Source organism: Mobula hypostoma, chromosome 1 (assembly GCF_963921235.1).
Source record: "Mobula hypostoma chromosome 1, sMobHyp1.1, whole genome shotgun sequence".
Classification (NCBI taxonomy): Eukaryota; Metazoa; Chordata; class Chondrichthyes; order Myliobatiformes; family Myliobatidae; genus Mobula; species Mobula hypostoma.
The window spans coordinates 251,147,339-251,161,408 of record NC_086097.1 but is presented as its reverse complement, the minus strand read 5'-3'; the positions used below and the strand labels follow the sequence as shown (position 1 = coordinate 251,161,408).

The window sequence follows — 14,070 nt, the reverse complement described above, 5'->3', positions numbered from 1 at the left end:
AATTCTCCTTTCCTGGCACAATTTAAAGCAGGGTTTTGTAAACTTTTTTAATACCATAGATCCCTACCATTAACTGAGGGGTTCGTGCACCCCAGGTTAGGAAGAAAACATGGTAACAAGCCCTTCTGGCCCAGTGATTCCAAATACACCCATATGACCAATTCACATACTAACCTGTAGGTCTTCGGAATGTGGAGGAAACTGGAGCGCTAGTAGGAAATCCGCACGGGAGAACGTACAAACTCCTTACAAAGACACTGGCATTGTAACAGCATTATGATAGCTACTGTACTACCTTTCTGCCCTAACTTTTCCTTTATTAGATGTAGTTTTCTCCCAACTGATCATGTATGTAATATGCAGAGGAGCCTGGTTAATTGGGACACATCGGGACCAGTACAATTACCTGGCTACCCCAATTAGCCGAATTTTCATGGAATTAGTTAAAAAGGTATAACAAAAGACTGCTATTTAGCTGAGTAACAAATTATGTATTTAAATTAAATCGAAAACAAATTAGAACACTATCAATACTATTACAGTACTATACTGTAGAGTTAAGGGTAATAGGACCCTAATGGCAGTTGTATACAGGCCTCCAAACATCAGCAGGAATGTGGATTACAAATTACAGCAGGAGATAGAAAAGGCATGTCAGAAAGGCAATGTCATTATAATCGTTGGGGATTTTAACATGAAAGTCAATTAGGAAAACCAGGTCAGTACCTGACCTCAAGAGAGAATATGTACAGTATCTAAGGGATGGCTTTTTAGAACAGCTTGCCCACTAGGGGATCGGCTGTGCTGGATTGGGTGTTGTGCAATAATCCAGAAGTGATGAGTGAAGTTAAGGTTAAGGAACCCTTAAGGAACAGTGATCACAATATGATCGAGTTCATATTGAAATTTGAGAGGTTAAAAAATAAAATCCAATGTGTCAGTATTTCTGTGGAATAAAGGAAATTACAATGGCATGAGAGGGGAACTGGCCGAAGTTGACTGGAAAGGGACATTTGCAGGAAGGACAGCAGAGCAGCAACGATTGGAGTTACTGCGAAAAATGAGGGAAGTGCAAGACAGATATATTCCGAATAAGAAGAAATTTTCAGATGGAAGAAGGACACTGCCGTGGCTGACAAGTGAAGTCAGAGCCATAGTAAAGAGAGGGCATACAAGGAAGCCAAAGTTAGTGGGAAGATAGAGGCTTGGGAAGCTTTTAAAAACTTGCAGAAGGAAACTAAGAAGGTCATTAGGAAGGAAAAGATGAATTATGAAAGGAAGCTGGTGACTAATATCAAAGAAGATACTAAAAGCCTTTTTAAGTATATAAAGGGTAAAAGAGAGGCGAGGGTAAATATAGGACCAATACAAAATGGTGCTGGAGATATTGTAATAAGAGATGCAGAGATGGCAGAGGAACTGAATGTATATTTTGCATCAGTCTTCACAGTGGAAGACGTCTGCAGTATACCAGACATTCAAGAGTGTCGGGGAGAAGTTTGTGCAGTGAAAATTACGACTGAGAACGTGCTCAGGAAGCTTAATGGTCTGAGGGTGGATAAATCTCCCGGACCTGATGGAATGCACCCTCGGGTTCTGAAGGAAGTAGCTGAAGAGATCGTGGAGGCAATAACAATGACCTTTTAAGAATTGATAGGTTCTGGCATTGTACCGGATGACTGGAAAATTGCAAATGTTACTCCACTATTTAAGAAGGATGGAAGGCAGCAGAAAGGAAACTGTAGATCTGTTAGCCTGATGTCAGTGGTTGGGAAGTTGTTGGAATCGATTGTTAGGGATGAGATTACGGAGTACCTGGAGGAACATGACAAGGTAGCCCAAAGCCAGCATGGTTTCCTGAAAGGAAAATCTTGCCTGACTAACCTACTGCAATTTTTTGAGGAAATTACAAGCAGGGTAGACAAAGGAGGTGCAGTAGAGGTGGTGTACTTAGATTTTCAGAAGGCCTTTGACAAGGTGCCGTACGTGAGGCTGCTTAGCAAGATAAGAGCCCATAGAATTACAGGGGAGTTACTAGTATGGGTGAAGCATTGGCTGATCGGCAGAAAACAGAGAGTGGGAATAAAGGGATCCTATTCTGGCTGGTTGCTGGTTGCCAGTGGAGTTCGGTGGTTGGTGTTGGGACCGCCGCTTTTTATGATGTATGTCAATGATTTGGACTACGGTATTAATGGATTTGTGGCTAAATTTACCAATGATACAAAGATAGGTGGAGGAGCGGGTACTGCTAAGGAAACAGAGAGCCTGCAGAGAGACTTAGATTGTTTAGGGGAATGGACAAAGAAGTGGCAAATGAAATACAATGTTGGAAAGTATATGGTCATGCACTTTGGTGGAAGAAATAAACAAGCAGACTATTATTTAGATGGGGAGAGAATTCAAAATACAGAGATACAAAGAGGCTTAAGAGTCCTTGTGCAGGATACCCTAAAGGTTAACCTCCAGATTGAGTCGGTAGTGAAGAAGGTGAATGCAATGTTGGCATTCATTTCTAAAGGTATAGAATATAGAACAGCGATGTGATGTTGAGGCTCTCTAAGGCACTCGTGAGACCACACTTGGAGTATTGTGTGCAGATTTGGGCTCCTTATTTTAGAAAGGATATACTGACATTAGAGAGGGTTCAGAGAAGATTCAAGAGAATGATTCCAGGAATGAAAGTGTTACCAAATGAGGAACGTCTGGCAGCTCTTGGGCTATATTCCCTGGAGTTCAGGAGAATGAGGGGGGATCTCATAGAAACATTCCAAATGTTAAAAGGCCTGAACAGATTAGATATGGCAAGTTATTTCCCATGGTAGGGGATTCTAGGACAAGAGGGCATGACTTCAGGATTGAAGGACGTCCATTTAGAACAGAGATGCGGAGAAATTACTTTAGTCAGAGGGTGGTAAATCTGTGGAATTTGTTGCCACGAGCAGCTGTGGAGGCCAAGTTATTCGGTGCATTTAAGACTATAAGACCATAAGACAAAGGAGCAGAAGTAGGCCATTCGGCCCATCGAGTCTGCTCCGCCATTTTATCATGAGCTGATCCATTTTATCCTATTTAGTCCCACTGCCCCGCCTTCTCACCATAACCTTTGATGCCCTGGCTACTCAGATACCTATCAATCTCTGCCTTAAATACACCCAATGACTTGGCCTCCACTGCTGCCCGTGGCAACAAATTCCATAGATTCACCACCCTTTGACTAAAAAAATTTCTTCGCATTTCTGTTCTGAAGGGCACCCTTCAATCCTGAACTCATGCCCTCTCGTACTAGACTCCCCCATCATGAGAAACAACTTTGCCACATCCACTCTGTCCATGCCTTTTAACATTCGAAATGTTTCTATGAGGTCTCCCCTCATTCTTCTAAACTCCAAGGAATACAGTCCAAGAGCGGACAATCGTTCCTCATATGTTAACCCTCTCATTCCTGGAATCATTCTAGTGAATCTTCTCTGTACCCTCTCCAACGTCAGCACATCCTTTCTTAAATAAGGATACCAAAACTGCCCACAGTACTCCAAGTGAGGTCTCACCAGCGCCTTATAGAGCCTCAACATCACATCCCTGCTCCTATACTCTAGTCCTCTAGAAATGAATGCCAACATTGCATTCGCCTTCTTCACTACTGACTCAACCTGGAGGTTAACTTTAAGGGAATCCTGTACGAGGACTCCCAAGTCCCATTGCATCTCAGAACTTTGAATTCTTTCCCTATTTAAATAATAGTCTGCCCGTTTATTTTTTCTGCCAAAGTGCATAACCATACACTTTCCAACATTGTACTTCATTTGCCAGTTCTCTGCCCATTCTTCCAATCTATCCAAGTCTCTCTGCAGACTCTCCGTTTCCTCAGCACTACCGGCCCCTCCACCTATCTTAATATCGTCAGCAAACTTAGTCACAAAGCCATCTATTCCATAATCCAAATCATTGATGTACAATGTAAAAAGAAGCGGCCCCAACACTGATCCCTGTGGAACACCACTGGTAACCGGCAGCCAGCCAGAATAGGATCCCTTTATTCCCACTCTCTGTTTCCTGCCAATCAGCCAACGCTGTATCCACGTATGTAACTTTCCTGTAATTCCATGGGCTCTTATCTTGTTAAGTAGCTTCATGTGTGGCACCTTGTCAAAGGCCTTCTGAAAATCCAAATATACAACATCTCCCTTGTCTAGCCTACTGGTAATTTCCTCAAAAAATTGTAATAGGTTTGTCAGGCAGGATTTTCCTTTAAGGAATCCATGCTGAGTTCTGCCTATCTTGTCATATGCCTCCAGGTACTCTGTAACTTCATCCCTGACAATCAACTCCAACAACTTCCCAACCACCGACGTCAAGCTAACAGGTCCTAATTTCCTTTTTGCTTCCTTGCCCCCTTCTTAAATAGCGGAGAGACATTTGCAATCTTCCAGTCTTCCGGAACCATGCCAGAATCTATCGACTTTTGAAAGATCATCGCTAATGCCTCCGCAATCTCCACAGGTACTTCCTTCAGAACACAAGGGTGCATTCCATCTGGCCCAGGAGATTTATCGACCTTTAGCCTATTCAGCTTCCTGAGTACTTTCTCTATTGTAATTGTGACTGCGCACACTTCTCTTCCCTGCCACCCCTGAGTGTCCGGTATACTGCTGATGTCTTCCTCAGTGAAGACTGATGCAAAATACTTGTTCAGTTCCTCTGCCATCTCCTCATCTCCCATTGCAATTTCTCCAGTATCATTTTCTATCGGTCCTATATCTACTCTCACCTGTCTTTTACTCTATATACTTGAAAAAGCTTTTAGTATCCTCTTTGATATTATTTGCTAGTTTCCTTTCATAGTTAATCTTTTCTCTCTTAATGACCTTCTTGGTTTCCTTTTGTAAGGTTTTAAAAACTTCCCAATCCTCTGTCTTCCCACTAATTTTTGCTTCCTTGTATGCCCTCTCCTTTGCTTTAACTTTGGCTTTGAATTCTGTTGTCAACCACGGTTGCATCCTTTTTCCACTTGAAAATTTCTTCTTTTTTGGAATATACCTGTCTTGCACATTCCACATTTCTCGCATAAACTCCAGCCACTGCTGCTCTGCCGTCTTTCTTGCCAGTGTCTGTCCAGTCAACTTTGGCCAGTTCCTCTCTCATGCCACTGTAATTTCCTTTACCCCACTGAAACACCGACACATCAGATTTCGGCTTCTCTTTTTATAACTTCACAGTGAACTCAATCATGTTATGATCACTGCCTCCTAAGGGTTCCTTCACCTCAATCTCTCTAATCACCTCCAGTTCATTACACAATACCCAATCCAGTACAGCCGATCCCCTAGTGGGCTCAACAACAAGCTGTTCTAAAAAGCCATCTCGCAGACATTCTACAAATTCTCTCTCTTGAGATCCAGTGCCGACCTGATTTTTCCAATCTACTTGCATGTTAAAATCTCCCACAATTATCATAACACTGCCCTTCTGACAAGCCTTTTCTATTTCCAGTTGTAATTTGTAGTCCACATCCCTGCAGCTGTTTGGAGGCCTATAAGTAACTGCCATTAGGGTCCTTTTACCCCTGCTATTCCTTAGCTCAACCCGTAAAGATTCTGCACCTTCCGATCCTATATCATCTCTTTCTAATGATTTAATATCATTTCTTACCAATAAAGCCACGCCTCCCCCTCTGCCTACCTTCCTATCCTTCCGATACACCATGTATCCTTGGACGTTCAGCTCCCAGAGACATGCATCCTTTAGCCAGGTCTCAGTGATGGCCACAATATCATACCTGCCAATCTGTAGCTGTACAACAAGATCATCCACCTTATTCCTTATGCTGCGTGCATTTAAGTACAACACCTTAAGACCAGTATTTGATACTTTTTGCTTTGATTTCACTGCAACTTTATTGCACTGCAACTCACCCCAATGGCTACACATTTGCCCCATCACCTGCCTGTCTTTCCTGACATCTTTACTGCTCACTATCTTAGACTTATTTCTGTTTTCCCCTTCCTCTGCTCTATCATTCCGTTTCCCACCCCCCTGCCAAATTAGTTTAAACCCTCCCTAACAGCTCTATTAAACTTGCCCGCCAGGAGATTGGTCCCCTTCGGGTTCAGGTGTAACCTGTCCTTTTTGAACAGGTCATACTTTCCCCAGAAGAGATCCCAATTATCCAAGAATCTGAAGCCCTGCCCCCTACACCAGTCCCTCAGCCAGGCATTCATCTGCCTGATCCGACTACTCTTGCCCTCGCTAGCACGTGGCACAGGTAGCAATCCGGAGATTACTACCCTGGAGGTCCTGCTTCTCAGCTTCCTTCCTAACTCCTGGAAATCTCTCTTCAGGACCTCCTCCTTTGTCCTATCTATGTCATTAGTACCAACATGTACCAAGACAACTGGCTGCTCACCCTCCCCCTTTAGAATATTCAGGACCCGATCCGAGACATCCCGTACCCTGGCACCTGGGAGGCAACACACCATGCGGGTATCTCTGTCAGGCTCACAGAATCTCCTGTCTGTTCCCCTGACTATGGAATCCCCCACGACTACCGCATTTCTCTTCTCCCTCCTTCTGTCCTGCACAACAGTGCCAGGCTCAGTGCCAGAGACCCGGTCACCGTGGGCATCCCCTGTCAGGTCATCCCCCTCAACAGCATCCAGAACAAGATATTTGTTGCTGAGGGGGACAGCCACAGGGGTGCTCTCCACTATCCGGGCATTTCCATTCCCTCGCTTGACAGTGACCCAGTGTTCTGACTCCTGTAGCCTCGGGATGACTACTTCCCTGTAGCTCCGGTCTATCACCTCTTCACTTTCCCTGATAAGCAGTAGGTCATCAAGCTGCAGCTCCAGATCCCTAACACGGTCTCTGAGGAGCTGCAACTCGGTGCACCTGGCGCAGATGTGGCCATCAGGGAGGCTGGAGGTCTCCCAGGATTCCCACATCTGACACCCTGAACAAAGCACTAACCCTGCAGGCATGCTATCTAATTCTACACGAATGAAACAGGAAAAATAAGTCTATTCGCCCACTTACCTCGCCAAACAGACAAACTTTTTAAGCCGTTAGCTGTGAGAGCCCTGCTGTTCCTGTCTGTCCGGGCTGATTTGCGAAAGGGGTGGGGGGGGGAGAGAAAAAAGAGTTGGTGCTTTGCTCTCACCTCTTCCCGTTTACCGCTGAAGCCCGTTGAAGCCAAAGCCCTACACTCTGGTACCGCTCACTCCGCTGCCCGCTCCGACAGCTGCCCGCTGTATAGGTTGGTCGCCTTTTTAAACTCTCCGCGCGGTCCTGCTGACGTCACGCGCCTGCGCAGTCTCGCCCTTCTGGCACTCCAAGTTTTAAAACAAAAACTGCCTTCCTTCACAGTTTAAGGCAGAGATAGATAGGTTCTTGATTAGCTAGGGCATCGAAAGGTATGGGGTGAAGGCAGAGGAGTGGGGATTACTGGAAGAATTGGATCAGCCCATGATTGAATGGCGGAGCAGACTTGATAGGCTGAATGGCCTACTTCTGCTCCTATGTCTTATGGCCTAAGTGCATGTGGCTGAAGCCAGTTACAAACTGACAACAGTCTCCTGCCCCAATTAAGCAGAATAATGTCCCAAATATATTAAGGGAATCCCAGCTATTTTCTTAATTTTTGTTTTCTCAGCGTTGGCCCAAATAAATAGCTACCCCGATTAACTGATTCCCCAATTAACTGGAATCCACTGTATATCTAAATACTTTTCAACCACAAAAACAAATTAACTTTTAAGGGAAAAATACATGGAACCACAGTTGTATGTTGGTAAACAATTTGGAGGATGCATTCATTGGTCTTCTGGATTTTGCAGATGCTGGAAATCCAGTGTAACATACAGAAGATGCTGGAGGAACTCAACAGGTCAGGTAGCATCTTTGGAAAGGAATAAAGGACTGATATTTCGGGTCAAGAGTCCTCACCCAGTGTAGAAAGGAAGGGTCTTGAGTGGACACTTTATTCCTTTCCATAGATGCTGCCTGATCTGTTGAGTTCTTCCAGCATGTTGTGTGAATGTTACTTTGTAAATTGGTGTCACTTTAATTGCCATTGCAGTTTAAAGTGGTGTAAAGTGCCAGTTATAAATGATTGGAGAATACTTATGATGACCAATTGCTAAGTTATATCCATGTTTTAGCTCAGGAAGATGCAATATTTTCATTCAGTGACTGTAGGGTTAAGTTAGGTGCAACACATATGCTGCACTTATTAATCTTTTTACTCTGTCTCTCTGTAGAAGGTCTGCCTTTTATTCCAGCTCATGCTGTAGGACTACTGCACCCCAGCACTAGAAATCGTAAGTAATTTGTCATCTAAATCTGCATATGGGGTAACACATTGTTTCAAGTGTCCAGTCGAAAGAATTTGTAACTGGCTATCAGTTATGATTATTAATCATAGTTAAATTTATCAGAGTTTATTTGGGCAATAAGTATCTTTCCTTGTATTAGGTGTTTGACTGTAATTGCTCCTATACCTTATTCCATCCATAATGGTTATTGGTGTAAAGGGGCTTAATCCATCCCTGACTAATGATATTAAATTTGATTAATTCAAAGTCAATTTATTATCAAAGTACATGTATATCACCTTATACAACCCTGAGATTCATTATCTTGTGAGCTTTCACAGTAAATACAAAGAAACACAATAGTCAGTGAAAAAATACACACAAGATGGACAAACAACCAATGTGCACAAGACAACAAACTGCAAATACAAAAAGAAAAAAACAAATATTATAATAATAAATCAGAATCAGGTTTATTATCACCAGCATGTGACGTGAAATTTGTTAACTTAGCAGCAGCAGTTCAATGCAATACATAATCTAGCAGAGAGAGAAAAAAGATAATAAATAAAATAAAACATCATAATAAATAAACAAGTAAATCAATTACATATATTAAATAGATTTTTTTAAATGTGCAAAAACAGAAATACTGTATATTAAAAAAATGAGGTAGTGTCCAAGTACATGAGATGAAGAGTCCCTTGAAAGTGAGTTCATAGGTTGTGGAAACAGTTCAGTGTGGGTTTAGTGAAGTTATCCCGTTTGGTTCAAGAGCCTGATGCTTGAGGGGTAATAAATGTTACTGAATCTGGTGGTGTGAATCCTGAGGTTTCTGTACCTCTTCCTTGATGGCAGCAGTGAGAAGAGAACATGGGCTGGATAGTGGGGGTTCCTGGTGTTGGATGCTGCTTTCCTACGACAGCTGTGCTTGTAGATGTGGGGAGGGCTTTGCCTTTGGGAGGGTTGCTGCGGCTGTGTGACCCGAAGGGCTAGAAGGGTCTATTCTGTACTGTATCACTAAAAAATAACTAAAATGAAATGATTCATAAGCTCGGGTTACTACATAATGTGGCTCCAGAACAAACATCTTTCTACCAGCTTTGACATTCAAATTACCATTTGAATTGCCTGAATATGACAACCGTACCCATCTGACTTCACCTTCTAGTTTGTCCTCACTCCCCTCCCCCCACACCACCTTATTCTGGCATTTCCCCTTCCTTTCCAACCCTGATGAAGGGTCTCGGTGAGAAACATTGACCCTGCATAGATGCTGCCTGACCTGCTGAGTTCTTCCAGCATTTTGTGTGTGTTACTCTATGTTAAATTGTCCGATTTTCCAAAATTCTTTTTCAAATTCAAAACTATATACATTTCAGATTCTGATTTTTCACGTACATGGACACTTGCAGTGAAATGTCTTGTTTGCGCTAACAAGCTACACACCCGTAGATGTGCTGGGGGCAGCCCGCACATGTTGCCACACATTCCGGCGTTAAATAAGCATGGCCACAATGTTCAGCAGAACAACAGAGAACACAACAACAGCAGCAAAGCAATGTCCCTCCCCCTCCCCCTCCCACCCACACACACGGACAGCTCTCCAACTATAGCACAGGTCTCCAGCCCTGCAGGCTTCATCCATGGGCTAAGACTTTGGGACTTCTGATCAGCTTTCGAGCATGATCTTCAGTTTCGACCCCTGGACTAGCCAATGATGGGACCCCATGGCTTGAACTCTGAGTGTGCCGACTGACTGATCCTTGTGCCTCCTACTGATTTGGTGGCTGATGAAATAATAAACTGGTGACATTAAGACCATAAGGTCATAACGGATAGGGTCAGAGTTAGGGTCATCAAGACTGTTCTGCCTTTGATAACAGCCGATTTATCTCTCTCAATCCCATTCTTCTGCTTTCTCCCCAAAACCTTTTGTGCCCTGCCTAATCAAGATCCTATTAACTTCCACTTTAAATATATCCAATGACTTGGCCTCCTCAGCCATCTGTTGCAATGAATTGCACAGACTCGTCACCCTCTGACTAAAGAAATTCCTCCTCATCTCTGTTCTAAATAGACATTCTTCTATTCTGAAGGTGTGCCCTCTGGTCCAGCCTCCCCCACTATAGGAAACATCCTTTCCACATCCATTCTGTTGAGGCCTTTCACTATTGGATAGGTTTCAATGAGATCACCCCCCCCCCCCACCACCCCATTCTTCTAAACTCTACTGAGCACAGGCCCAGAGCCATCAAATGCTCCTCAATGTTAACCCTTTTGTCCCCGGGCAGTTGAGATTTAGGCTGGGTTGCTATGGGTTCTAAGCCTGAACTAATTTCACCTCAGTTCATTGTAATTTAGTGAATGGAAATGAAAATAATACTTGAATCTCGCATTTTTACAGTTTTGATCATAAAGTCCAATTCCTGTGGTGTTCTCTAATTTTACTATATAATGTTAGCTTTTATTTTGCGAGGAGTAGAATATAAAAGCCAAGATGTAATGCTGAGGCTTTATAAGGCATTGGTCAGATTGTACTGAGAGTATTGTGAGCAGTTTTGGACTCCTTATCTAAGAAAAGATGAGCTGCCATTGGAGAGCATCTAGAGGAGGTTCACGAAAATGATCCTGGGAAGGAAAGAGTTAATGAAGGAAGAGCATTTGACAGCTCTACTCCCTGGAATTTGGAAGAACAAAGGAGAATCTCATTGTGGCCTAGGTAGGGTGGACGTGGAGAAGATGTTTCCTGTAGTGGTGAGTCTTAAGACACAACCTCAGAATAGAGGGATGTCAATTTAGAACAGAAAAAAGGAGGAACACACATCAAAGTTGCTGGTGAACACAGCAGGCCAGGCAGCATCTCTAGGAAGAGGTACAGTCGACGTTTCAGGCCGAGACCCTTCAGTTAGTCCTGATGAAGGGTCTCGGCCTGAAACGTCGACGGTACCTCTTCCTAGAGATGCTGCGTGGCCTGCTGTGTTCACCAGCAACTTTGATGTGTGTTGCTTGAATTTCCAGCATGTGCAGAATTCCTCATGTTTGCGAGAAAAGGAGGAATTTCTTTAGCCAGAGAATGGTGAATCTCAGAATCAGAATCAGGTTTATTATCACCGGCATGTGACATGAAATTTGTTAACTTAGCAACAGCAGTTCAATGCAATACACAATCTAGCACAGAGAAAAAAAATAATAAAATAAAACATAATGAATAAACAAATCAATTACGTATATTGAATAAAAACAACAGGAATTCTGCAGATGCTGGAAATTCAAGCAATCCTGACCAGTCCTGACGAAGGGTCTCGGCCTGAAACGTCGACTGCGCCTCTTCCTATAGATGCTGCCTGGCCTGCTGCGTTCACCAGCAACTTTGATGTATGTTACGTATATTGAATAGATTATTTTAAAAAGTGCAAAAACAGAAATACTGTATATTAAAAAAGAGTGAGGTAGTGAAAAGTGAATCTGTAGAATTCATTGCCTCAAACGGCTGTGGGGGCCAAGTCATTGGGAAATTTAAAGCGGAGGTTGACAGGTTCTTGATTAGTTAGAGCATCAAAGGTTAGGGAGAGAAGGCGGGAGAATTGGGTAGAGGGATAATCAATTAAAACAGAATTATTTCCACTGGATAAGGGAAGACTTGGGTCAAACTTCTAGTTTTAAAGGATTCTGATGGAGATATTTGGAGAATTTTCACTTATGAAGTTTGGTCAGCAGTGTATGCTCTGCCTTTAGAGTTGTTAGAGGGAAATATATGAGGTCATAGAACACTACAGCTCAGAAACAGGCCCTTCAGCCCTTCTAGTCCATGCCAAAGTATTCATCTGCCTCGTCCCATTGACCTGCACCTGGACCACTGGACCATAGCCCTTCATACCCCTCCCATCCATGTACTTTTAAACAAATTTCTCTTAAAAGGGTGAAATTGAACCTGCATCCACCACCCACTGGCAGCTCATTTCACCTTTCACCCTTAACTCATGACCTCTAGTTCCAGTTTCACCTGACTTCAGTGGAAAAAGACTGTTTACATTTATCCCTCATCATTTTGTATACCTCTGTCAAATCTCATCTCATTTTCCTTTGCACCAGGAAATAAAGCCCTATCCTATTCAATCTTTCCCTATAACTTGGGTCCTGCAGTCCTGACAAGGGACTTGTAAATTTTCATTCTGTTCTGCAGGTAGGTGACCAAAACTGCACATAATACTCCAGAACTGGCCTCACCAATGTGCCAAAAGCTCTCTTTATGACCCTATCTACCTGTGATGCAACTTTCAATGAATTATGGATCTATATTCACAGATTGCTCTGATCTATATCACTCCTCAGTGTACCATTGTTCACTATGTAAGTCTTACCCTAGTTTGTCTGCCCAAAGTGCAACACCTCACCTTGTCTGCATTAAATTCTATCTGCCGTTTTTCTGCCCATTTTTCCAGATGATCCAGGTCCCTCTGCAAGCCATGATAATCTTCCTCGATGTCCATTGCACCCCCAATCTTGGTGTCATCCGCAAATTTTCTGATCCAGTTTACCACATTATCACCCAGATCGTTGATTTGGATGACAAACAGCAGTGGATCTGCTTGGCATTACTCACTTGTGCACTCACTGACTGAATAGTTCTAAAGTCTGTGTATGGAAATGTGATATTTTGCTACAATTTGTTGTGCAGATAGAAGGCTGGATAAAGATGTGTGAGGAATGTCATTCTCCGAGAGTGATACTATTAATAAATTCTTCCTGGTTCCAGAAATGTCTACATGGCCTGTGCTTTGGATAAATTTGTCCAACAGGATCCATACCCAAAGTCCCTGTGTGTAGTTTCAAGATTGTTTCCAACCAATTTCCCCCTGGGATCAATAAAGTATGACTATGGCTATGTTTATTGTCTTTTCCAGTACACAAGTGAAGGGGAACAAAGTAAATAAATAGCACACAAAAAACACAATAAGATAAAGAGCTCAATAATAAAAAACACAATAATAAAAAGCACAATAAATATAAATACATAATTTGAGGGGGCATGGTAGCGTAGTGGTCAGCACAATGGTTTACAGTGCCAGCAACCCAGCTTCAATTCCCAGCACTGCCTGTGAGGAATTTGTACGTTCTCCCTGTGGCTGCATGGGTTTCCTCCGGGTGCTCAGCTTTCCTCCCACATTCCAAATCAGGGGTCACTGGATGGTGCAACTCGAAGGGCCAGAATGGCCTATTCTGCACTGTATGTCAAGTAAATAAATAAGATAGCTTATATACATAGATTGAATGTCCATAAAGTGACTGAAGGCACAGGAGTGTCTGTACATAAGGTGACTGACTGGAAATGATAAAGTAATGGTGGTTGGGGGTGTGGAGGGGTGGGTTAGTGGGTGGAGGTGTTGATCAGCCTTAATGCTTAAGGAAAGTAACTTTTTGAGTCTGGTGATTCTGGTGTAGATGCTTTGTAGCCTCCTCCCTGATGGGAGTGGGGCAAACAGTCCCTGAGCAGGGTGAGTGGGATGCTTCATGAGCTTATCTACCTGTGACACCACCTTCGAGGAATTATGGATTTGTATTCCCAGGTCCCTCTGTTCTACCGCACTCCTCAGTGTCCTACCTCTTACCATGTAAGACCTACCCTGGCTGGGCCTCCCAAAGTGCAACACCTCACACTTGTCTACATTAAATTCCATCTGCCATTTTTCAGCCCATTTCCCATCTAGTCCAGAACCCACATTAAGCTTTGGTAGTCTCCCTCACTCTCCACCCTCAC

General features: G+C 43.2%; 1 protein-coding gene across 2 annotated transcripts in view; it reads left to right on the top strand.

Moving 5' to 3' along the window:
- Nucleotides 1-14,070, top strand: part of virma (vir like m6A methyltransferase associated) — a 136,739-nt gene that overhangs the window by 118,327 nt on the left and 4,342 nt on the right. For both annotated transcript variants that reach the window (XM_063067165.1, XM_063067157.1), the window contains exon 23: nucleotides 8,256-8,315. In XM_063067165.1, coding sequence (XP_062923235.1) covers nucleotides 8,256-8,315 — 60 coding nt within the window. The remainder of the gene's footprint in view (nucleotides 1-8,255; nucleotides 8,316-14,070) is intronic.